Source organism: Salmo salar, chromosome ssa03 (assembly GCF_905237065.1).
Source record: "Salmo salar chromosome ssa03, Ssal_v3.1, whole genome shotgun sequence".
Classification (NCBI taxonomy): Eukaryota; Metazoa; Chordata; class Actinopteri; order Salmoniformes; family Salmonidae; genus Salmo; species Salmo salar.
Genome location: NC_059444.1, coordinates 19,018,527 through 19,041,363, shown reverse-complemented (window position 1 = coordinate 19,041,363; position 22,837 = coordinate 19,018,527). Strand labels below are relative to the sequence as shown.

Below are 22,837 nucleotides of genomic sequence, written 5' to 3'. Positions count from 1 at the left end.
TAAACACTCCAGCCAGCTAGTCTGCGCATGCTCTGATGACGCTGCTAGGGATGCCATCTGGGCCGGCAGCCTTGCGAGGGTTAACACGCATAAATGTCTTACTCACGTTGGCCACAGAGAACGAGAGCCCACATTCCTTGGGGGTGGGCCGCATTGGTGGCACTGTGTTATCCTTAAAGAAGATGTTTGGCTTGTCCGGAAGCAAGACTTCGGTGTCCGCAATGTGGATGGTTTTCCTTTTGTAATCCGTAATTGCCTGTAGACCCTGCCGCATACGTCTCATGTTTGAGCTGTTGAATTGTGACTTCACTTTGTCTCTGTGCTGACATTTTGCCATATTCCCAGTCACCTTGCCATGGTTAAATGCGATGGTTTGTGCTTTCAGTTTTGTGTGAATGCTGCCATCTATCCATGGTTTCTGGTTTGGGTAGGTTTTAATAGTCACAGTTGGAACAACTTCCCCTATACACTTCCTAATGAACTCAGTCACCATGTCCGTGTATACGTCAATGTTATTCTCAGAGGCTACCCGGAACATATCCCAGTCTGTGATATCAAAACAATCTTGAAGCATGGATTCTGATTGGTCAGACCAGCGTTGAGAAGACCTTAGCACGCGTACTTCCTGTTTGCGTTTCTGCCTATAGGAAGGGAGGAGCAAAATGGAGTTGTGATCTGATTTGCTGAGAGGGAGGGCTTGGGAGGCCTTGTAGGCATCTCAAAAAGGGGAGTAGCAATGGTCAAGTGTTTTCCAGAGCGAGTACAACAGTCAATGTGTTGATAGAACTTCGATAGTGTTTTCCTCAAATATTCTTTGTTAAAATCCCCATCAACAATAAATACGGCCTCAGGATATGTGGTTTCCAGTTTGCATAAAGTCGAGTGTAGTTCCTTGATGACTGTTGTGGTATCGGCTTGAGGGGGAATATAAACGGCTGTGACTATAACCAAAGAGAATTATCTTTGGTTGTGAGGTATTCTAGGTTGGGTGAACAAAAGGACTTGAGTTTCTGTATGTTATCACAGTCACACAATCAAATCAAAGTTTATTTGTCACTTGTGCCGAATACAACAGGTGTAGACCTTACAGTGAAATGCTTACTTACAGGCTCTAACCAATAGTGCAAAAAAAGGTATTAGGTGAACAATAGGTAAGTAAAGAAATAAAAACAACAGTAAAAAGGCAGTGAAAAACAGTACACCACCGCTTTTCTTCTTCCCGGGTAGTTCTTTATTCCTGTCTGCGCAATGTACTAAGAACCCAGCTGCCTGTATGGACGGGGACAGTATATCTCGAGAGAGCCATGATTCCGTAAAACAGAGTATGTTACAGTCCCTGATGTCTCTCTGGAAGGAGATCCTCTCCCTGAGCTCATCTACTTTATTGTACAGAGACTGAATATTAGCGAGTAATATACTCAAAAGCGGTGGTGTGCACGCCTCCTGGGTCGGACTAGAAGTTACTCTGAATACCTCTTCTCCACCGGCGGCGTCGTGGAGCAGCCTCTGGGATAAGTTCAGTTGCCCTGGGGGGTACGAACAAAGGATCCAATTCAGGAAAGTCGTATTCCTGGTTGTAATACTGGTGAGTTACCGCCGCTCTGATATCCAAAAGTTATTTTTCGGCTATATGTAATAACACAAACTTCTGGGCTAATACTATAAGAAATAACACACACAAAAAAAATACTGCAAGTTGCTTAGGAGCTAGAAGCAGAGCTGCCATGTCTGTCGGCGCCATCTTACTTCAACATGCCATTCTCAACATTCTACTCTCTAAAGTACCTCTAACTCCGCTGTATGTGTGCTTTGTGTGTGCGTACGTCTGTGCCTGTACGTGTGCGTGCTTGCGTGTGTGTACACATGTATCATGTGTAGAGCTGTGGGGGTCATGACTGCCGGTCTCATGGTAATTGACTGATATTTAACAAACACATTTAGCATCTCCAGGCCTCCACACATACAAGCCGCTGATGCGTGCCTTTGGAACCTCTATATTAAAAAAAATATTAAAAAAAAGGATAATAAATCCATTTAATATAGCCTACACCATCACAATAAATCCATTATTTATTTTAGGCAGGTCTAAACAAACATTACGATATGAAGAAAATGTATTTCAGAAGAACAGAATATGAGTTGGCCTACTGTATGTTATCTTGCTGTGTGCCATGCCATAGGCTGTAGGCTTGTTCATTTAGCAAACAAGATATGCTAAAAGCCCCATGCCATTATGTTATATTATATGATTTTATAGTAAGAATAATATAATTGAACTTTGAATAAAATAGAAAGGATATTTTTCCCATTCCTGAGCGAGTGCATATGAAGTGGCTATATGTTGAGCGTAAAAGTGTTAATTTGAAACTGGTCCTATATGCTAGATTTAGAGTAATTTGGCAACTTTAGTTGTGAATGATACAAACCTTAGAATGTCTTAGAAATCAAAACATATATGGGCTGCATGATAGACTATAGGCTATTGATGATTAGAGAAAGTCACAAAAAAAACTTGCTCTCTGTTCCTTGCCTCAGGCTGCACACGCTGTTCTCTCATCAAGTGATCATATTTTCACCCATCAGACTATTCTCAATTTAACTTTGTATGTCAAATTTGTTTGGATTTAGAATGGTGCATTTAACAAATGGACAGGAATAGGAGCAGGGGAAAAATACATGTTATCTGTATGCACTCAAATAGCAAATAGAGGCCGCGTTTTTTCAATCATACCAGGTAGGCTACTCCGGTCTTACAATGGAGCATGTGCTTAATATTAGCAGCTGAGAAATAAATATAGTAGCAGCTGGGATCCTCTTTTTAGTGGCAACCATCAACACTCTGCTTTCACACAGGACTGTGTATAGAAATGTCTGGGCTTATAAGAACACTTACTTCAGTGAGGTGAGTTTTAAAAGCATGATACAATTTGATGATAAGTGTTTGATGTGATTTTAGATTGCATTTGCATTGATGTCAGAGTAGTTAGAGGGACAATACAGTGCTGAGTACCAGACCATTATGACCTGATGGTCATTGGCCAGTTGGGTGAGTGCATAAGAGGAGATTACCGTGACTCAACGGTCACGTGGAATTTGATTGTGGTCTTGACTCATGAATGCTGCTGTGGCAGTAATACGGTCACCGCAACAGCCCTAATCATGTGTCTCTATCTAGATCTCAACAGAGGAGTCCTCCTTCAGCCAAGCTGGGTCCATCTCTCAGCTGCCACTCAAGTCGGCTATGAAAACTGTCCCTACTACTCACAACACTGAGGCAACCAACAGTATGCACACTCTCTCAATGAACAGAGACACGCTGACTCCGTCTCCTCTGTCAGGCTCTCAGCAGACCCTCTCCTGTGGTGACCCTGAAAGAGAGCTACTCGAGGTGTGTGTGTGTGCGTGCGTGTGTGTGCGTGTCTATTCTTGTATCCTCATATGCTACCTCAACCTCTACTTTCTTCTCAGAGAATCTTAATGTTGTCCTAACATTGTGCTAATGATGTGTTTGCTACTCCCTTCCCTCCCTGACTGTAAGAGCCTGGCAGAGCTGGAGGGTCCTGAAAGTAGGCGGCCCAAACGCGTCAGGATCTCCATGGCGGCGGTAAGACTGCCACCCTTCTTAGAGACAGTTGCCAAGTAACCGTTGCCTAGCGACCTAGCATTGAGCAAGTGACCGATCCAAATCATTTTGAGTACTTCTACCAACCCAAAATATACTGTAGCTTTCATAGCACTTGAGTGAGTGAAAGGGAGAGACCGAGAGAGAGGGAATGAGTAATGAAGGGAGAGATTGGAGTAGGAAAGGAGAGACAGCGAGGGAGAGAAGGAGAGAAGAAGGCAAAGTTGACCGAACCTGAGTTGAAACCGGAGTCATTTTAGTGATTCATCTGATTATTTAGCCAAAAAGCTCAATCAACAGTGAGTAGTTACAGGGGCAGAAGCATGTACTTCTGAATGTGGTTATGTGTTAGTGTTGTTGTTTGTTATGTGTTGTTGTTTGTTATGTGTTAGTCTTTCATTCTCGTATGCAGTGGTGGTATGTTAATTAAGGAAATATTGTATATTAGTGCATGTGCCCGTTCCACATGTATGTATGCCGGTGTAACATAGATATAGTTAGAGGATGCAACATTGTATCAGTCCCATTTGTGGTGTCTGTGAGAGCATGGGCAGTGCAATTGAAGCCATCTCCATAGAGCTCGCCAGCTTGTAGTCCTGGCCATTAGTATGGGGGACATTAATGGGGAAAGAATGGGGTTTTAGGATATATGCCGAAAAGAAGGCCTGAGGTTAACACAGGCTTAGGAGATCTTATACGTTTGTTATCAAATGTTATTAGTCACATGCTCTGAATACAACAGGTGTAGACCTTACAGTGAAATGCTTACTTACAAGCCCCTAACCGACAGTGTAGTTTCAAAAAATACGGATAAGAGATAAAAGTAACAAGTAATTAAAAGGAGCAGTAAAAAATAACAATAAACAGTTGAAGTAGGAAGTTTATATACAGCTTAGCCAAATACATTTAAACTCAGTTTTTCACAATTCCTGACAATTAATCCTAGTAAAAAGTCCCTGTCTTAGGTCAGTTAGGATCACCACTTTATTTTAAGAATGTGAAATGTCAGAATAATAGTAGAGGGAATTATTTATTTCAGCTTTTATTTCTTTCATCACATTCCCAGTGGGTCAGAAGTTTACATGCACTCAATTAGTATTTGGTAGCGTTGCCTTTAAATTGTTTAACTTGGGTCAAACGTTTCCGGTAGCCTTCCACAAGCTTCCCACAATAAGTTGGGTGAATTTTGGCCCATTCCTCCTGACAGAGCTGGTGTAACTGAGTCTGGTTTGTAGGCCTCCTTGCTCGCACATGCTTTTTCAGTTCTGCCCACAAATTTTCTAAAGGTTTGAGGTCAAGTCTTTGTGATGGTCAGTCCAATACCTTGACTTTGTTGTCCTTAAGCCATTTTGCCACAACTTTGGAAGTATGCTTGGGGTCATTGTCCATTTGGAAGACCCATTTGCGACCAAGCTTTAACTTCCTGACTGATGTCTTGAGATGTTGCTTCAATATATCCACATCATTTTCCTGCCTCATGATGACCTCTATTTTGTGAAGTGCGCCTGTCCCTCCTGCAGTAAATCACCCCCACAACATGATGCTGCCACCCCCGTGCTTCACAGGTGGGATGGTGTTCTTCGGCTTGCAAGCCTCCCCCTATTTCCTCCAAACATAAGGATGGTCATTATGGCCAAATAGTTCTATTTTTGTTTCATCAGACCAGAGGACATTTCTCCAAACAGTACAGTCTTTGTCACCATGTGCAGTTGGAAACCGTAGTCTGGCTTTTTTATGGCGGTTTTAGAGCAGTGGCTTCTTCCTTGCAGAGCGGCCTTTCAGGTTATGTTGATATAGGACTCGTTTTACTGTGGATATAGATACTTTTGTACCGGTTTCCTCCAGCATCTTCACAAGGTCCTTTGCTGTTGTTCTGGGATTGATTTACACTTTTTGCACCAAAGTACGTTCATCTCTAGGTGACAGAACACGTCTCCTTCCTGAGTGGTATGGCGGCTGCGTGGTCCCATGGTGTTTATACTTGCGTACTATTGTTTGTACAGATGAACGTGGTACCTTCAGGCGTTTTGAAATTGCTCCCAAGGATGAACCAGACTTGTGGAGGTCTACAATATTTTTTCTGAGGTCTTGGCTGATTTCTTTTGATTTTCCCATGATGTCAAGCAAAGAGGCACTGAGTTTGAAGATAGGCCTTGAAATACATCCACATGTACACCTCCAATTGACTCAAATGATGTCAATTAGCCTAACAGAAGCTTCTAAAGCCATGACATCATTTTCAGGAATTTTCCAAGCTGTTTAAAGGCACAGTCAACTTAGTGTATGTAAACTTCTGACCCGCTGGAATTGTGATACAGTGAATTATAAGTGAAATAATCTGTCTGTAAACAATTGTTGGAAAAATTACTTGTGTCATGCACAAAGTAGATGTCCTAACCGACTTGCCAAAACTATAGTTTGTTAACAAGAAATTTGTGGAGTGGTTGAAAAACGAGTTTTAGTGACTCCAACCTAAGTGCATGTAAACTTCTGACTTCAACTATATACAGTGGGGTGCCGGTACAGAGTCAATGTGCTGGGTCACCGGTTAGTTGAGGTAGTATGTACATGTAGGTAGAGTTAATTAAAGTGACTATGCATAGATGACAACAGAGAGTGGCAATGGTGTGGAGGGGGGGGGGGGCAATGTGAATAGTCTGGGTAGCCATTTGACTAGATGTTCAGGAGTCTTATGGCTTGGGGGTAGAAGCTGTTTAGAAGCCTCTTGAACCTAGACTTGGCGCTCCGGTACCGCTTGCCATGCGGTAGCAGAGAGAACAGTCTATGACTACGGTGGCTGGAGTCTTTGACAATTTTCTGGGCCTTCCTCTGACACCGCCTGGTATAGAGGTCCTGGATGGCAGGAAGCTTGGCACCAGTGATGTACTGGGCTGTTAGTACTACCCTCTGTAGTGCCTTGCGGTCGGAGGACGAGCAGTTGCCGTACCAGGCAGTGATGCAACCAGTCAGGCTGCTCTTGATGGTGCAGCTGTAGAACCCTTTGAGGATCTGAGGACCCATGCCAAATCTGTTCAGTCTCCTGAGGGGAATAGGTTTTGTCATGCCCGCATGTCATGGTGTGCTTGGACCATGTTAGTTTGTTGGTGATGTGGACACCAAGGAACTTGAAGCTCTCAACCTGCTCCACTGCAGCCCCGTCGATGAGAATGGGGGCGTGCTCTGTCCTCTTTTTTCTATGAGATAATATCAGTCAGTTAACATGACGTTTAGGAATTATGAAGCCTTTATGTGCTTGTCTTGATTACATAAATGCAAATTCACAGAAAGTGATGTTAGCTGAGGAAGGATGAGGATCTCTGAAGCTGAGGATCTCATAGAACAAAACTTATAAGATCTCTTAAGCCTCTGTTTACCACAGACCTGATTTTCAGCATTTATTTAAAAAATAATACAAAAATAAAAATAAAATCATTTCCCCATAGGCTTTGCACAACGAGCCATGGCAGAGTTAGCCTCCGTTAGTGCCTATAAAAAGATGCCATTACTTTTGCTCTCTATTTTGAAGTAGTCCATTTTCTTCTTCTACTACTTCTATTAGTTTGTTGTTGTTGTATTTATTAGGGATCCCCATTAGCTGTTGCCAAGGCAGCAGCTACTCTTCCTGGTGTCCAAACACATTAAGGCACTTACATTACATAAACAAAAGATAAACAGTACATCATAGTTGGTTAACAAATTGAAAGGGTGCATAATGCTACCTGGAGTGTGTTATTTGAACAGGTAAAAAGCCAAGGTTGGCGATTTACTGCCTCCTGCAGTTATGGAATGTTTTCTCACAAGTATAATTCATTGGCTGATCCCTCCTGAGGGACCTGGATGGAATTATGTGATTCTTCTGGAAGTCCCACCCAGTTGACTACTTAAACATGGTGAAAGTACTCAATGGCGGTGCCCACGCTAAAACTGGCTTTTGGGCAGTAGAATCCTTTATATGTCTCTATGGGGTGTAACCACTGTCTCTCTTTGTTTTCAGGAGTCTCCTGAAGTCGAGGATGACATGACCACAAACGAAGTAAGACTGAACACAAATTGGTTAACTGTCATGTCAGTCAATAACTTAAAAATGCAGTGATTGGTTGTATGAGTTTGTCAACAAGGCAGCATGGTGCATTGTCCAGAATCATACAACATCTCTTTTCCATAAAATAAATGTTAGAATTTTCTGACACATTTTCATTGGGAAGGCAGATAAAGCATGTTTTATCCAAAGCAATCCCTTTAGCATGGGAAACACAGAATCCTACTAATTACTACACGTTTAATTACATCACTTTTGTCTTGAGCCGACTTCACCGTCGGACAGAGCGGGGCACAATGGCTCACACCTGGCAGCAACCCGGTTCCAAATTGAATGTAATTAACTTTCAGCCGGTGCAAAACATTCCAACACGTGCGCCCGGCGAAGTTAATCTAACCCACTCATTGGTTGAGAGTTCTGAATCCCCTACCACAGATAGCGGAGTGGGAGGAGCAACAGTTGGACGAGCCAGTGGATTTCAACAACTGCAAGATTGACCCAGCCCCTTTTCAGCTGGTGGAGAGGACATCTCTGCATAAGGTGTGTCATCATCAGTTCACCTGTCAATCAACCTGTCCCTTATCAATCTGCACAACCAACCTAGCTGTCATCCGTTATTTTTGGAGGAATGCTTTAGTTTATAATGCTTAAGTGTCATTGAATCCACTGGATAAGAGTGTCTGCTAAATTACTCAGATCTAATACCAGGCAACAAGTAAATTGTAAATTGATGGGGTTGCTGACAGAAATGTGATGGCACGCAGCTCCACTAGACCAGAGCCTTCCATTACAAATAGAAGGCTCTGCACTAGACTGAGATTTTTTGAGTAGTCAATTTGTTCTCATTGACATTTTAATGGATGTCATCTATTGCTCTTTCTCCACTCTCTCTCTCTCTCATTCTCTCTTTCTCTCCGTACCCCAATATGAATGTAGCTACGATATACTACTGTTCAAAAGTTTGGGGTCACTTACAAATATCCTTGTTTTTTAAAGAAAAGCCATGTTTCTTTGTTCCAATGGCACGTTGTTTGCTAATCCAAGTTGATCATTTTAAAAGGCTAATTGATCATTAGAAAACCCTTTTGCAATTATGTTAGCACAGCTGAAAACTGTTGTCCTGATTTAAAGAAGCAATAAAACTGGCCTTCTTTAGACTAGCTGAGTATCTGGAGCATCAGCATTTGTGTGTTCGATTACAGGCTCAAAATCGCCAGAAACAAAGACCTTTCTTCTGAAACTCATCAGTCTATTCTTGTTCTGAGAAATGAAGGCTATTCCATGCGAGAAATTGCCAAGAAACTGAAGATCTCGTACAACGCTGTACGAGGCCAGCATCCCGGAGTCGCCTCTTCACTTCACTAAACTTGGATTAGCTAACACAATGTACCATTGTAACACAGGAGTGATGGTTGCTGATAATGGGCCTCTTTACACCTATGCAGATATTCCATTAAAAATCAGCCGTTTCTAGCTACAATAATCATTTCCAACATTAACAATGTCTACGCTGTATTTCTGATCAATTTGATGTTATTGTAATGAACAAAAAATGTGCTTTTCTTTCAAAAACAAGGACATTTCTAAGTGACCCCAAACTTTTGAACGGCAGTGTAAATACAGCACTTATAGGCCATTTCATCTAAAGTGGGACCCTCCTTTCTCTTCCCTCTCCTTTTGTTTTATCCCTCTATCTGGTCATGTTGTTCCTTCTAATCTGCTCTACCCTCTCTGTCTCGTGCTCTCTCTTTCTCATTCTCTTTCTTCAGACTCACACCATATTCTCTCTGCTGGGGCTGGACCATGCCTATGTGACCAGTACTGGACGACTGGTGGGAGTCGTCTCCCTCAGGGAGGTGGGTGTTCCTGTGCACTAGAACTCTGATGCCACTGTGATGTCATGTAGTTTGATTAGTTTCTATTTTCAACACTGTTGTCATCATGCTATGAGTGATTGAGGGCAGTTCACCTTAAAATCCCGACAAGCACATCACAGGAAACCTTCCTGTTTACTTTGGCTGTGATTGTGTTTGAATATTGTCATCACCTTAGATCAGTTCTAAGGACAATATTGCGCTTCATGAATCAGCAGTAACCTCAGGCTAATCAATTTGCTCATTACAGAAATTACTGCAGATTAAGGTTGCTTTGGCAACAGTCCTGTAAGTTTGGAGATCTAATCAAAAGTGTAATATGAATCACCACATTGTTTACTCCATAATGTTCCATCCTCTCTTCTTTCCATCCTCTCCCCCATCTTTTGTCATCCTTGCTCCTTATTTTATTCCTCCATCTCTACCTCTCCTCTCTCTGTCCAATGTCTAGCTTCGTAAGGCCATAGAAGGCTCAGTGACCGTGACAGGAGTGAAAGTTCGCCCCCCACTGGCCAGTTTCCGTGACAGCGGCAACAACACCACCAGCGTTTCGGAGGTGACAGAGCTACACAAGCTTTGGAACCGCCACAGAGGCCTCTCATTACCACGGGAACCCACCCCACCTGACATGGAGGACCAATTGGACGAAATGTATGAGGAGAGTCCTGTCCACTTCACACAGGACCAATCAGATTTGGAGTTTGAAACCAGCCCCGCTGACAATACGGACCTGCCATCGGAATTGGTTCTTCAGGAAAGCCTCTCACTAACAGAGGACCAAACAGAAGAGTTTATCTTAGAGTGCAGCCCTTCCCACACTGACGAATCAGAGCTGGCCTGTGATTTTGACCCCCCCCACCTCCCTGAGACTTATCAATCGGAGCCGGCGAAGGAACATGGAACCCCGCCCGAGAACATACAGCAAATGGACCAATCAGAACTGCAGTGTGAGCGAAGTCCCACCCGCACTGAGGACCAATCGGAATGACAGAAGGGGTGCCGGACAATTAGATGATTCATGGTTTGAGGTTTCTACAATCTTAGGTCATTTTCACCTCAATCTCTAAACTGGATGTCTGTGTCCACGATGTATTGGTGTGTGTTTGTGGACGTGTTTAACTATTCTTGTGGGGACTTAGTAAACGAATGAAAATATGACCAAATGGGGACATTTTGTTAGTCCCCACAAGGTCAAGTGCTATTTCTAGGGGGTTTAGGATTAAGGTTAGAATTGCCCATGTACCCATCTGGTGCTGACACTACTTTCCCCCAAATGAGTGAGAGAGAGGGTGAGTCAGATCAGAAGGAACAACATGACCAGACAAAGGGAAGAGAAAGGAGGGTGCCACTTTGGATTAAGTTTCCCCAAAAAATCTATGTGCTGTATTTACATGGTAGCTACATTCATATCTAAGGTGAGGACTTTAAAGTGGGATGGAAAAGGGATATTTAAGACAAAATGATAAGTAACTACCTTAAGGCAGCTGAGAAAAGACCAACACATTGACATCGCTCAGTCATAAAATGCCACCACCACAGGGTTAAGAACATTTGTGAAGCACATTGTAATTAACATGCATTTACCTCAAAGTACATGTAGCCTTGTCTGGCGTTAAGGTAGTAGGACAGATGTTAGAGAGTTTCTTGTAACAGTGTTTTGGTCACAGTACATTTTGTATCATTACATTCCTAGCGATAGGTAATGATTTTTCACATTGTTCCTACTGTACTGAGTGTTAAACATGTCTCTGGAATGATTTTAGTGTTAATGACAGGAAACTTTGGTTATGTGGAGAGACAACAGTGAAACTCAGAATACATCAAAGTTAAGCACGTGCACACTCACATAGTAATACATATTTGTTCACCAACATAATATTCCTAAAACATAGCACACTGAACATGATTTATACAGTCTGCCTGGCCTCAAAACCATTTTAGAAATATGTACTATCAACTTAGAAGCACAGTCATAACTCTCCAAGTCCGCAGATGAGCAATAAAAGCCTTGGTTGAAAAATTAAACTGTGTGTGTGTGTGACTGTTCTCCACTGTCTCATAAAATGGGTTCATTCAAGACGGATGTTAAATCACTGACAGTTTTGAGCCATAGAATTAAAATATATTATGTAAAACTATGCTATCACAACTTTGGTCCATTTTCATCTTAATGAAAAATCAGTTGTGCAATAATTTGTCTTTTGTATGCAGATAGAATGTGAAGTAGTGCTCAGCATATAAAATATGTAAAAGGAGTTTAATGTAGTGTAATAAGCCCGACGTTTCTCTCTTTATATTGCCCCGGCCTGTATATGCATTGTACATATGAAAATAGATTATGACGGAAATCTTCGCACACTCTTGTGTATAGGGCATAGGAGAATATGCATTTGAGATTAACAGCCATTGTTATTTTTCAGAGAACATGACAATTTTTTTTTTTTGTACATCAGCGATGGATTAAATTAACAAAACTTTGAGATGTAACTCTGCTCTGTGTGTGTGTGTGTGTGCTTGTGTTGGGCAATTTCCCCTTGTCTCCTATCAGAGATGGGGGGGGGGATTATCAAAGAGTGAAAATCCATTAAAAAAAAAAAATCATGTTTATTTATCCAGGACAAACCCCATTACATGAGTTCACAGCATTGTCCAACACTTACAATCCATAGAGAACCAATGAAATAAAACTTCACAGAAATGTACAAAACTTTTCTCAGTAATCCAGTTTCAACTCTCAAATACATAGTAACATCAGCCAAGGTTGTGAGAGAAAACGAAGAGGGGAAAAGTGCAGGGAGACGAGAGCTGAGACAAAGGGAAGGAAGGATGATAAGTAAAGGCCAGACATCACTAAGTTACATAGTGTCTACAGAATGTTCAAAATAGATTAAATAGATTTTTTCCTCACCCATCTACACAAAATACACCATAATGACAAATGTTTGCAAATTTATTGAAAATGAAATACAGAAATCTCTCGTTTATATAAGTATTCACACCCCTGAGTCAATACATGTTAGAATCACCTTTGGCATTGATAACAGCTGTGATTCTTTCTGGGTACATTTCTAATAGCTTTGCACACCTGGATTGTACAATATTTGCCACAATTATTTTAAATTCTTCAAGCTCTGTCAAGTTGGTTGTTGATCATTGCTAGGGCAGCCATTTTTAAGTCTTGCCATGGATTTTCTCAGGAACATTAAATTCCAATGTATATTTGGCCTTGTGTTTTAGGTTATTCTCCTGCTGAAAGGTGAATTTGTCTCCCAGTGTCTGTTGGAAATCAGACTGAACCAGGTTTTCCTCTAGGATTTTGCCTGTGCTTAGCTCTATTCTGTTTCTTTTCATCCTAAAAAAACTCCCTAGTCCTTGCTGATGACAAGCATACCCTTAACATGACGCAGCTACAACCATGCTTGAAAATACTCAGTAATTTGTATTGAGGACAAAGTTCATTTTTTGCAGATTTACTTTAGTGCCTTATTACAAACAGGATGTTTTGGAATATTTGAGGAAGGATCAACAATATTTGTAACTACAAAATTGTTGATCCATCCTCAGTTTTCTCCTATCACAGCCATTCAACTCTAACTGTTTTAAAGTTACCATTGGCCTCATGGTAGAAACCCTGAGCGGTTTCCTTCCTCTCCGGCATCTGAGTTAAGGACACGTGTCTCTTTGTATTGACTGGGTGTATTGTACACCATCCAAAGTGTAATGAATAACTTCACCATGCTCAAAGGGATATTCAATGTCTGCTTTTTTATTTTTACCCATCCACCAATAGTGGCCCTCCTTTGTGAGGCATTGGAACACCTTCTTGGTCTTGGTGGTTGAATCTGCTTTTGAAATTCACTGCTTGACTGAGGGACCTTACAATTAATTTTATGCGTGGTGTACAGAGATGAGGTGGTCATTCAAAGCATGTTAAACACTATTATTGCAGATTTTTACTCCAGATTTGTACTCCTTGCCATAACAAAGCAGTTGAATACTTGACTCAAGACATTTCAGCTTTTCATTTTTAATTAAATTAAACAAATATATATATATTATATAAAATATAATTCCACTTTGACATTATGGGGTATTGCGTGTAGGCCAATGACACAAAATCTCGATTTAATCAATTTTAAATTCAGGCTGTAACAACAAAATCTGGAATAAGTCAAGGGGTGTGAATAACTTCTGAAGGCAGTGTTTCTAAGAGTTGACAGACTATCCAAGGTGTACACCTACAAGATGAATCATCACATTTAAATGCTCTCCCTCTTCCTTCCACCTTCTCATCTTTTAATGGAACGAAGCCACGCCTGACGAGCCTCTGTCGGAAAATAATCTTCTCTGGCAGGAGTGCCACTCTCTACCCTCCTGAAACACACTCCTATCCTCTTCCTCCTCTCCAAGAGACTCAGAGTGAGAGGTTGAATAGCAGGAGTCAAACCTACTGCTTCATGATTGTCGGCCTCCAGTCAGACTTGTAGAGAATACAGACTTGCAGCAGTGCAGGCTGATCCTCACCATCCACTAGTTCCCCCTCAGTGGGGAATGGGCTAGCCCGGTCACTCTCTGGAGTAGGCAGGTTGTTCTGAGATGTGGGAACAGTGCAGGCTGATCCTCACCATCCACTAGTTCCCCCTCAGTGGGGAATGGGCTAGCCCGGTCACTCTCTGGAGTAGGCGGGTTGTTCTGAGATGTGGGAACAGTGCAGGCTGTTTCTGCTAGAACTTCAAAGCTGTCAGTCTCGGCCTGGAATGGCACTCGGGGCTCGTGGTTGGACGTTGCGGTCTGAGGGAGAATCAAAGTGTCAGAACACCTGGAGATGGATGAGGCGAGAGAGATGGATGGATGAGGCAAGAGGGATGCAGGGATGAGGGGAGGGTGAGTAACAGAGAGGGAAAGAAAGAAGAGAGATATTGGGGCATAGCACAGTCTAGGTGGCACTGATGACTGAAAACAATGAGTATGACAAAGGTATGGAATATTGGGTGATGTGTACTGTATGCATGTGTTTACCTGAGCTGTGGGTAGAGTGAGTGTGTTTCTATTGTTCTGGAGGAACTCCTCGTCATCGTCTTTCTCGTCATCAGCCACATAGGCCCAGGTTTTCAGCTTTGCCTCAGCGATTGCAAACTGCTCTGCCACTCCTGGAGAAGGACACACACACACACACACACACACACACACACACACACACACACACACACACACACACACACACACACACACACACACACACACACACACACACACACACTACAGGTGGTTATCAAACACACCAAGCACAGGAACAAGTGACAGACAGTAGTCTCAGCGATAGTTAGGGAGTGAACAGTAGAGGCTGTATCACCATGGGGACAGTGAAGTGACAGTTGGAGGAGAGGCTAATTGGCTACCATCGATTGGGCTCTTATAGGACAGGCTGTCATCGCCTAGGTGACAGCAGGAGGGGGCAGGGCACAGATCTAAGCTGTGACATGCAGGGGTTAGAGGAGCGGTGGGACAGGTGTAGGGATGAGAGAGAGGGGGGGTCAGGACACACATATGCAGGTACGTACACACACACGGTGGTGGTCCACTTTACATTTGACCTACAAATCATAGGCTAATGTAAAATTCTAAAATCCACAGAGTGTATTAGCCCACTGCCAGCAGCATACCACTCTGCATCCCACTGCTGGCTTTCCTCTGAAGCTAAGCAGGGTTGGTCCTGGTCGGTCCCTGGATGGGAGACCAGATGATGCTGGAAGTGGTGAAGGAGGCACTCAGGTCTAAGAAAATGTCCCAATGCCCCAGGGCAGTGATTGGGGACATGTGTAGGGTGCTGTATTTCAGATGGATGTTAAACGGGTGTCCTGACTCTGTGTTCACTAAAGATCCCAGGGCACTTATTGTAAGAGTAGAGGAGTTAACCCTGGTGTCCTGGCTGAATTCCCAATCTGACCCTCATACCATCATGGTCACCCCAGCTTACAATTGGCTCATTCATCCCCCTCCTCTCCCCTGTAACTATTCCCCAGGTCATTGCTGTAAATTAGAATGTGTGCTCAGTCAATTTACCATGTAAAATAACGGTTAAATAAATACAAAAAAATGTAACTGCTGAGCACAGATTTCTGATGAGATCCTATTCTGAGCTATTGACGACTAAAAACAAATTGATGGCAGAATTAGTTGGACAATAGAAGCACCAAGGTGTAAACATTACTCTTAAAATATAAAATAGATGAGAAAATATATTAAAAGAGGACAACATTCAATTAGTATGAATTGGTCTGTATCTCTGACACCGGCTCTACTTTACTAGCTGAGCTAGCGGAGGGACATGCACCTGTGGCGAAGCGAGCTTCCTGTAGAGAGTTGCAGTGTGTGCGGAGGGGGTCGGTGGGTTTGGGCCAACCTTTACACTTGAGGTGGGTGACTCTGTAGGGTTTTTGGCTTGGTCACATGGTCCTTCATCGCCTGGGAAATGCCTGGAGAGAGAAAAGTAGGAGGCCTGGATTAGAGAGATGGCCTGTGTGTATCTTTCTGACCCTTACCATTTAAGGAGGATCTGGCCAGAGCAGCAATCTCCTGGATGCTGACTGCCTATCAGCCTATCCAACTACCTCATCCCCATACTGTATTTATTTATCTTGCTCCTTTGCACCCCAGTATCTCTACTTGCACATTCATCTTCTGCACATCTACCATTCCAGTGTTTAATTGTTATATTGTAATTACTTCGCCACCACAGCCTATTTATTGCCTTAGCTCCCTTATCTTACCTCATTTGCACTCACTTTTTGTTTTCTTTTTTCTACTGTATTATTGACTGTATGTTTTGTTTATTCCATGTGTAACTCTGTGTTGTTGTGTATGTCGAACTGCTATGCTTTATTCTGGGCCAGGTCGCAGTTGCAAATGAGAACTTGTTCTCAACTAGCCTAACTGGTTAAATAAAGGTGAAATAAAAATACTACTTTTTTTTAAATAAAAATGAAATCGATGTGTGAATAGTGAAAAAAACGGACAATCCTGCATGTGTTTCAGCACCTGGACACTTGACAGCTCCCCAGAGCATGTGATGGTGCAGATCTAACCCTTGATAATGACTCTCAGTTCCATTACACATAAGAGCCATTACATTACACATATAGCCATGCAATTCCATTACACATAAGAGCCAGAGCCATTACACATAAGAGCCAGAGCCATTACACATACGAGCCAGAACATTACACATAAGAGCCATTGGACGAAGGCATCTTCTGTAGGGGGGAGTTTTGTTAAGAGCCGCAACGCTCGGTCTGAACATTAACACGCATCGTTAGAGGTACAGTTCTGAAAGCATAAGGAACTTATCTATCATATCAGCTAGAAATCATGTTCAAAAAACAAAAGGTTAAATTGATACGCCTTTATAGGGTTAAGGGTTCCCATATGGCCATATTTCCTCCTCTAGCTGCCCCCCCTCCCCCACTTAGCCTCCTCTCACCGTCCCTCCCCCTCCCTTACCCTCCTCTCGCCGTCGCCCTCCCTTCCCTCAAACCCCCCCATTACCCTGCTGTCCCCCCCTCCCTTACCCTCCTCTCGCAGGCGGGCTGCAGCGTTCTGGATAAGTTGTATTGGTTTGATGGCACAAGTGGGGAGCCCAACGAACAGCAAGTTGCAGTAGTCCAGACAGGAGATGACAAGGGCCTGGATTAGGACCTGCTCCGCTTCCTGTGTGAGGTAGGGTCGTACTCTATGGATGTTGTAGACTAGAGTACGAGCCTATAGGAGTGAGTCCCTGCTTTGATGTTTGCAGAGAATGACAAGGTGTTTTCCCCTCCCCTTCCTAAAACCACAATGAAATAAAAGTATAGAATACCGATAAAATTGCAACAGATGCAGCTGCATGTCTATCGAATCGATGAAAGGCTTTCTATGGTGCCAGGGCTTAGCTTAGCTTTAGTTAATGGATACATGTTTATTGGTAGGCCTATTTGGTCGTCATTTTCTCAGGTTTAGCCTAACATTTCATGAAGCTATACACGGTGTAGCAATGCTGCTATTTTTAGACTGCTGGCTGGCGGTAATAATTTCATTACTTGTTCAGTAATTACAGTTGGAAATTCAACATGCAGATTGTCAAGTACTTTTTCAATACAACAGCATACTAATCCGCTTTTGTTGTTGTTGAACATAGGCCTACAACTACTCTATATAGGCTACCTGAACCTACATCACGACTCATCTTTGCACTCTCTCCCAGCTTGGATAGAAAGTTGTGCGTAAAACCAAATAATACACCCAGTCCACCCTCAAAACACCAGCTTACTCGGGATTGTTTCATTATGCAGTATACTGTCTATAGCTATATACAGAATTTAGCTACTTTTTATATAAACTTTGTATAAAAATTACATGAAAAATAGCCTAACAATGAGGGAAAAGGTAGTTGCCTTGAGGATAAATTCAGTCACTAAATTCAGTCATTTATTGTTGAACTCAGCAGGTTTTGTCTGGCTAACAGCCTACACAAATGGGCTGCAATATTGAGGTAAATTCAATGAAATCCAACTTGAGAGACTCCCCCCTGGTGTGCTGAAGTCCTCCTTTTTTTGTGTGCAAATGTTTTCACCACGGCCTGTAGGTCCAGGTTGCGGCCCGACTGTTTTCTATACTGAGTATTGCCAGCCCAGACCTTCCTGAGACATTGTGAATTAGGTCTATTGCGCTGCACACAATTTAAATCAAGTCTTGATTGATTCATGCCAAGATATACCAAAGATAAGGCACTGTTGATATTACAACCACACAACTCAAACGCCTGTTCAGCAGTTTGAACGAAATTGCAAAGGGCTTTATTTGTTCAAGCCCTCAAGAACTGTTGTCTGCTAAAGATGCTAATCTGTTTGCATCTGCCAATTTATTGCCTGTCCAGTATCTAGACGACCTTTCCCCAGAGCTTCCTGTGCAGTTAATCTCTTTCCATAACATAAAAGACAATGAGAGGCTCAGTTAAAGATGTTACAGAACTGCTGTATTTGAAGCACCACTCCCTGATGTTGCTATGGCAGTCAAGCTGCTTTTACCATCTCTGTAAGTATCGCTTCTGCGGAGAGATTGTTTTCTAAACTAAAACTCATAAAGAACTATAAGGAGCATTAGGCTCTCGGACTCTTATGAGCTTTTGAACACCTGAGTAAGCTCCACTCATTGCACTGGTGCCGCTGTAGCCTTGACCACAGCATTTGTTCACTGATATTCCTTTATACTTTCCATCAGTATTTTTTTTCTTTTTCAGTCACATTCCTGAATCACAAGAAACAAAAATGTAGTTTCATAGTACTTATGGAAATTAAAAAGGGTTATGAATGACTTGGAGGTTTGCTGTCAAAATGACTTATTCAACAACAACAAAAATAGACAATGACAGGCGCATGGGCCACCAGAGCTCGTGGACTCCACCGCCCTGTGGGGATGTCTGCTAGCCAGTGGGGCTTTTCTCTTTGAGATTGCGGGGGCTGTTTTATCTGCCAGAGAAAGGGATATAGGCTAAGCAAGCATGCCGTCTCTTGGATAGGAGTATTTTACTGTAAGGCCATGTCAGATACGCGTCTGTTCACCGGTGATGTGACATGGCCGAGACCGACAACAGCCATCATACTGTGATGGGGTTGGCAATGTTCTCTAGTTGCACCGTGATTGGCTCAGTGTTCTGTCACTCATGGATCCAAGGCAGCTCAAGGTCCATGGCCACAGACAAAATGACATCAAATCACGTTATATCGATCTACCTTAACATGATCAGTCCAATCAAAGCTATCATCATACTTTCAAAATCTTAGCTAGCAAGCTAGACAAGCCGTCATCAAGTCGGCAATCTACTGGAAAATCCTTTTCAATCCTTGTAATATGAAGAAAAATTATAGATAAAACGTATCGGTGCTCATCGGCCATAAACATTACACAACAAGTTGGAAATCGCTAAATCAACAATGAGTACTAAGGCGCCACTGCAGCCCTGGGTTCGATCCCAGGCTGTGTCACAGCCGGCCGTGACACCCATGGAGCGACGCACATTTGGCCCAGTGCCGGCCGGGATGTCCTTGTCTCATAGTGCTCTAGCAACTCCTTGTGGCGGGCCCGACGGTCGACTTTGGTCGTCAGTTCGACAGCGTTTCTTCCGACACATTGGTGTGGCTGGCTTCCGGGTTAAGCGAGCAGTGTGTCAAGAAGCAATGCACTTGGCTCTCGACCTTCACCGAGTTCGTAGGGGAATTGCAGCGATGAGACAAGATTGTAACTACCAATTGGATATCACGAAAAAGGGGCTAACACCATGGGCCAGAAAAGTTTGAATACATTGGCCATGCTGTCAATCCAGCATGACTTATGCCGTGTTCAAAACAACTGGAAACTCAAATCTAAGGCTTCAGTGAATTCAAGACAACTGGGAACTCGGATAAAATTGGCTCCGATTTGGAAAATACGGAAAATAATTTAACAGTCATCCAACTCGGAATTCCAAGTTGGGATTTCGGGCCTCTTTCTAGAGCCCACAAGAAGGACCACCGCGCCATCTTCCTGTTCAAGTGAGCACAGCACAACAAGGTGAGTCCAAAAAGATAATAATAATTGAATGCTGCTGCATAAATGTAATATGCCAGGGAGATAGTGCATTCGGAAAGTATTCAGACCCCTTGACTTTTTTCCCCACATTGTGTTACGTTACAGCCTTAAATGGATTAAATAATTTCCCCCCCTGATCAATCTACATACAATACCGAATGCACTGTACAGTCGTGGCCAAAAGTTTTGAGAATGACACAAATATTAATTTTCAAAGTCTGTTGCCTCAGTTTGTATGATGGCAATTTGCATATACTCCAGAATGTTATGAAGAGTGATCAGATGAATTGAAATTAATTGCAAAGTCCCTCTTTGCCAAGCAAATGAGCTGAATCCACAAAAAACATTTCCACTGCAATTCAGCCCTGCCACAAAAGGACCAGCTGACATCATGTCAGTGATTCTCTCGTTAACACAGGTGTGAGTGTTGACGAGGACAAGCCTGGATATCACGCTGTCATGCTGATTGAGTTCGAATAACAGACTGGAAGCTTCAAAAGGAGGGTGGGGGGCTTGGAATCATTGTTCTTCCTCTGTCAACCATGGTTACCTGCAAGGAAACACGTGCCGTCATCATTGCTTTGCACAAAAAGGGCTTCACAGGCAAGGATATTGCTGCCGGTAAGATTGCACCTAAATCAACCATTTAGTGGATCATCAAGAACTTCAAGGAGAGCGGTTGAATTGTTGTGAAAAAGGCTTCAGGGCGCCCAAGAAAGTCCAGCAAGCGCCAGGACCGTCTCCTAAAGTTGATTCAGCTGCGGGATCGGGGCACCACCAGTACAGAGCTTGCTCAGGAATGGCAGCAGGCAGGTGTGAGTGCATCTGCATGCACAGTGAGGCGAAGACTTTTGGAGGATGGCCTGGTGTCAAGAAGGACAGCAAAGAAGCCACTTCTCTCCAGAAAAAACATCAGGGACAGACTGATATTCTGCAAAAGGTACAGGGATTGGACTGCTGAGGACTGGGGTAAAGTCATTTTCTCTGATGAATCCCCTTTCCGATTGTTTGGGGCATCCGGAAAAAAGCTTGTCCGGAGAAGACAAGGTGAGCGCTACCATCAGTCCTGTGTCATGCCAACAGTAAAGCATCCTGAGACCATTCATGTGTGGGGTTGCTTCTCAGCCAAGGGAGTGGGCTCACTCACAATTTGCCTAAGAACACAGCCATGAATAAAGAATGGTACCGACACATCCTCCGAGAGCAATTTCTCACAACCATCCAGGAACAGTTTGGTGACGAACAAGGCCTTTTCCAGCATGATGGAGCACCTTGCCATAAGGCAAAAGTGATAACTAAGTGGCTCGGGGAACAAAACATCAATATTTTGGGTCCATGGCCAGGAAACTCCCCAGACCTTAATCCCATTGAGAACTTGTGGTCAATCCTCAAGAGGCGGGTGGACAAACAAAAAACGACAAATTCTGACAAACTCCAAGCATTGATTATGCAAGAATGGGCTGCCATCAGTCAGGATGTGGCCCAGAAGTTAATTGACAGCATGCCAGGATGGATTGCAGAGGTCTTTAAAAAGAAGGGTCAACACTGCAAATATTGACTCTTTGCATCAACTTCAAGTAATTGTCAATAAAAGCCTTTGACACTTATGAAATGCTTGTAATTATACTTCAGTATTCCATAGTAACAACAAAAATATTTAAAGACACTGAAGCAACAAACTACGTGGAAATTAATATTTGTGTCATTCTCAAAACATTTGGCCACGACTGTATACTGTAGCTAAGAAAGTAATACTAAATGTATGTTGTGTAGTAAGCTGTTAGTAGCCCATGTGCCTCACCCTAATAATTTGCTCCCTTTTCACCTTATAAAATGTAGCCTATTGTTCTGACTTGGAGGTGCACATGTAGCCTATAGCCTGTTTTAGAGAAATGTAATCATAGAATATTGCAAGAGCTTTCATTGTCTGGTTATATATCCCCTTTATTTATCCTACGGTTCTAACTTGGTGTACAGGGAGAATACCGTAAGAATGGCCCATGTTCTTTATTCTGTCGCTGTACATTTCAGAAGTGCAGAACAAATAGTTATTGACTATGCCCGTCCTAGCTCGCTCATTAAAGTCTTAATCTAAATTATGGATTGGCTCTTATCCGCTCGTTGTCACTTTATACCATATTTTGTACATCTCAATTGTCATTAGAAACCACATTTGTTTAAGCAAGTCAGACATATGAGCTATGTTTTTATAAAAGGCAGTAAATGAGACTGAATGAATTGTTTCGCTGCCAGACAAGGCTCCGCTGATAGCCAGGTGTAGCAGTGATGGAACAGCTTTATGTAGGCCCTAACAGTTTGTTGTCACCGTTATAGTGCAATTAATGTATTGTTTTTGCTGGCATGCATTAAACATTTTTTTTTTTACCCAACCAAGATTTACATGCTAAAATCAGCCACTGCCTGCAAACCAAATGGAGGTGGTGGCACCGTCGGGCGTCGCACATGATCACAATGCGCTGGTCTCAAATCCCATCAACAGATGCTACCATGGTGACCCGTGCGGTTTATTCCCGCGGTACTAAAACACTGTCTTGTAGTTCCAAAAAGTCCGCTTTCACACTTCAAACATATGCCCTCTGTCAAAATGGTTCCCTCGGATGTTGGCAGGCGTCATTGACGCAAGGCATTGTCTTAACCAATTCTGTTCCCCCCATTGATCACATCTCGCGAATTGTTTGT

The 22,837-nt window shown here is 42.8% G+C and overlaps 1 protein-coding gene and 1 long non-coding RNA gene across 2 annotated transcripts in view; one reads left to right on the top strand and one right to left on the bottom strand.

The window, feature by feature from the left end:
- The window catches only part of LOC106599558 (chloride channel protein 2), a 127,468-nt gene extending 115,908 nt beyond the window's left edge, over positions 1 to 11,560 (top strand). Inside the window, exons 19-24 of the mRNA XM_045714612.1 lie at positions 3,176 to 3,388; positions 3,539 to 3,604; positions 7,617 to 7,655; positions 8,097 to 8,201; positions 9,431 to 9,517; positions 9,987 to 11,560. Coding sequence (XP_045570568.1) covers positions 3,176 to 3,388; positions 3,539 to 3,604; positions 7,617 to 7,655; positions 8,097 to 8,201; positions 9,431 to 9,517; positions 9,987 to 10,523 — 1,047 coding nt within the window. The 3' untranslated portion in view covers positions 10,524 to 11,560. The remainder of the gene's footprint in view (positions 1 to 3,175; positions 3,389 to 3,538; positions 3,605 to 7,616; positions 7,656 to 8,096; positions 8,202 to 9,430; positions 9,518 to 9,986) is intronic.
- Positions 11,561 to 12,142: 582 nt separating this feature from the next.
- LOC106599561 (uncharacterized) lies at positions 12,143 to 16,986 on the bottom strand. The gene is made up of 3 exons (XR_001327494.2): positions 15,870 to 16,986; positions 14,555 to 14,685; positions 12,143 to 14,354 (listed from the first exon to the last, which is right to left on the bottom strand). It is a non-coding gene; the product is annotated as an uncharacterized lncRNA (long non-coding RNA).
- Positions 16,987 to 22,837: the final 5,851 nt, after the last annotated feature.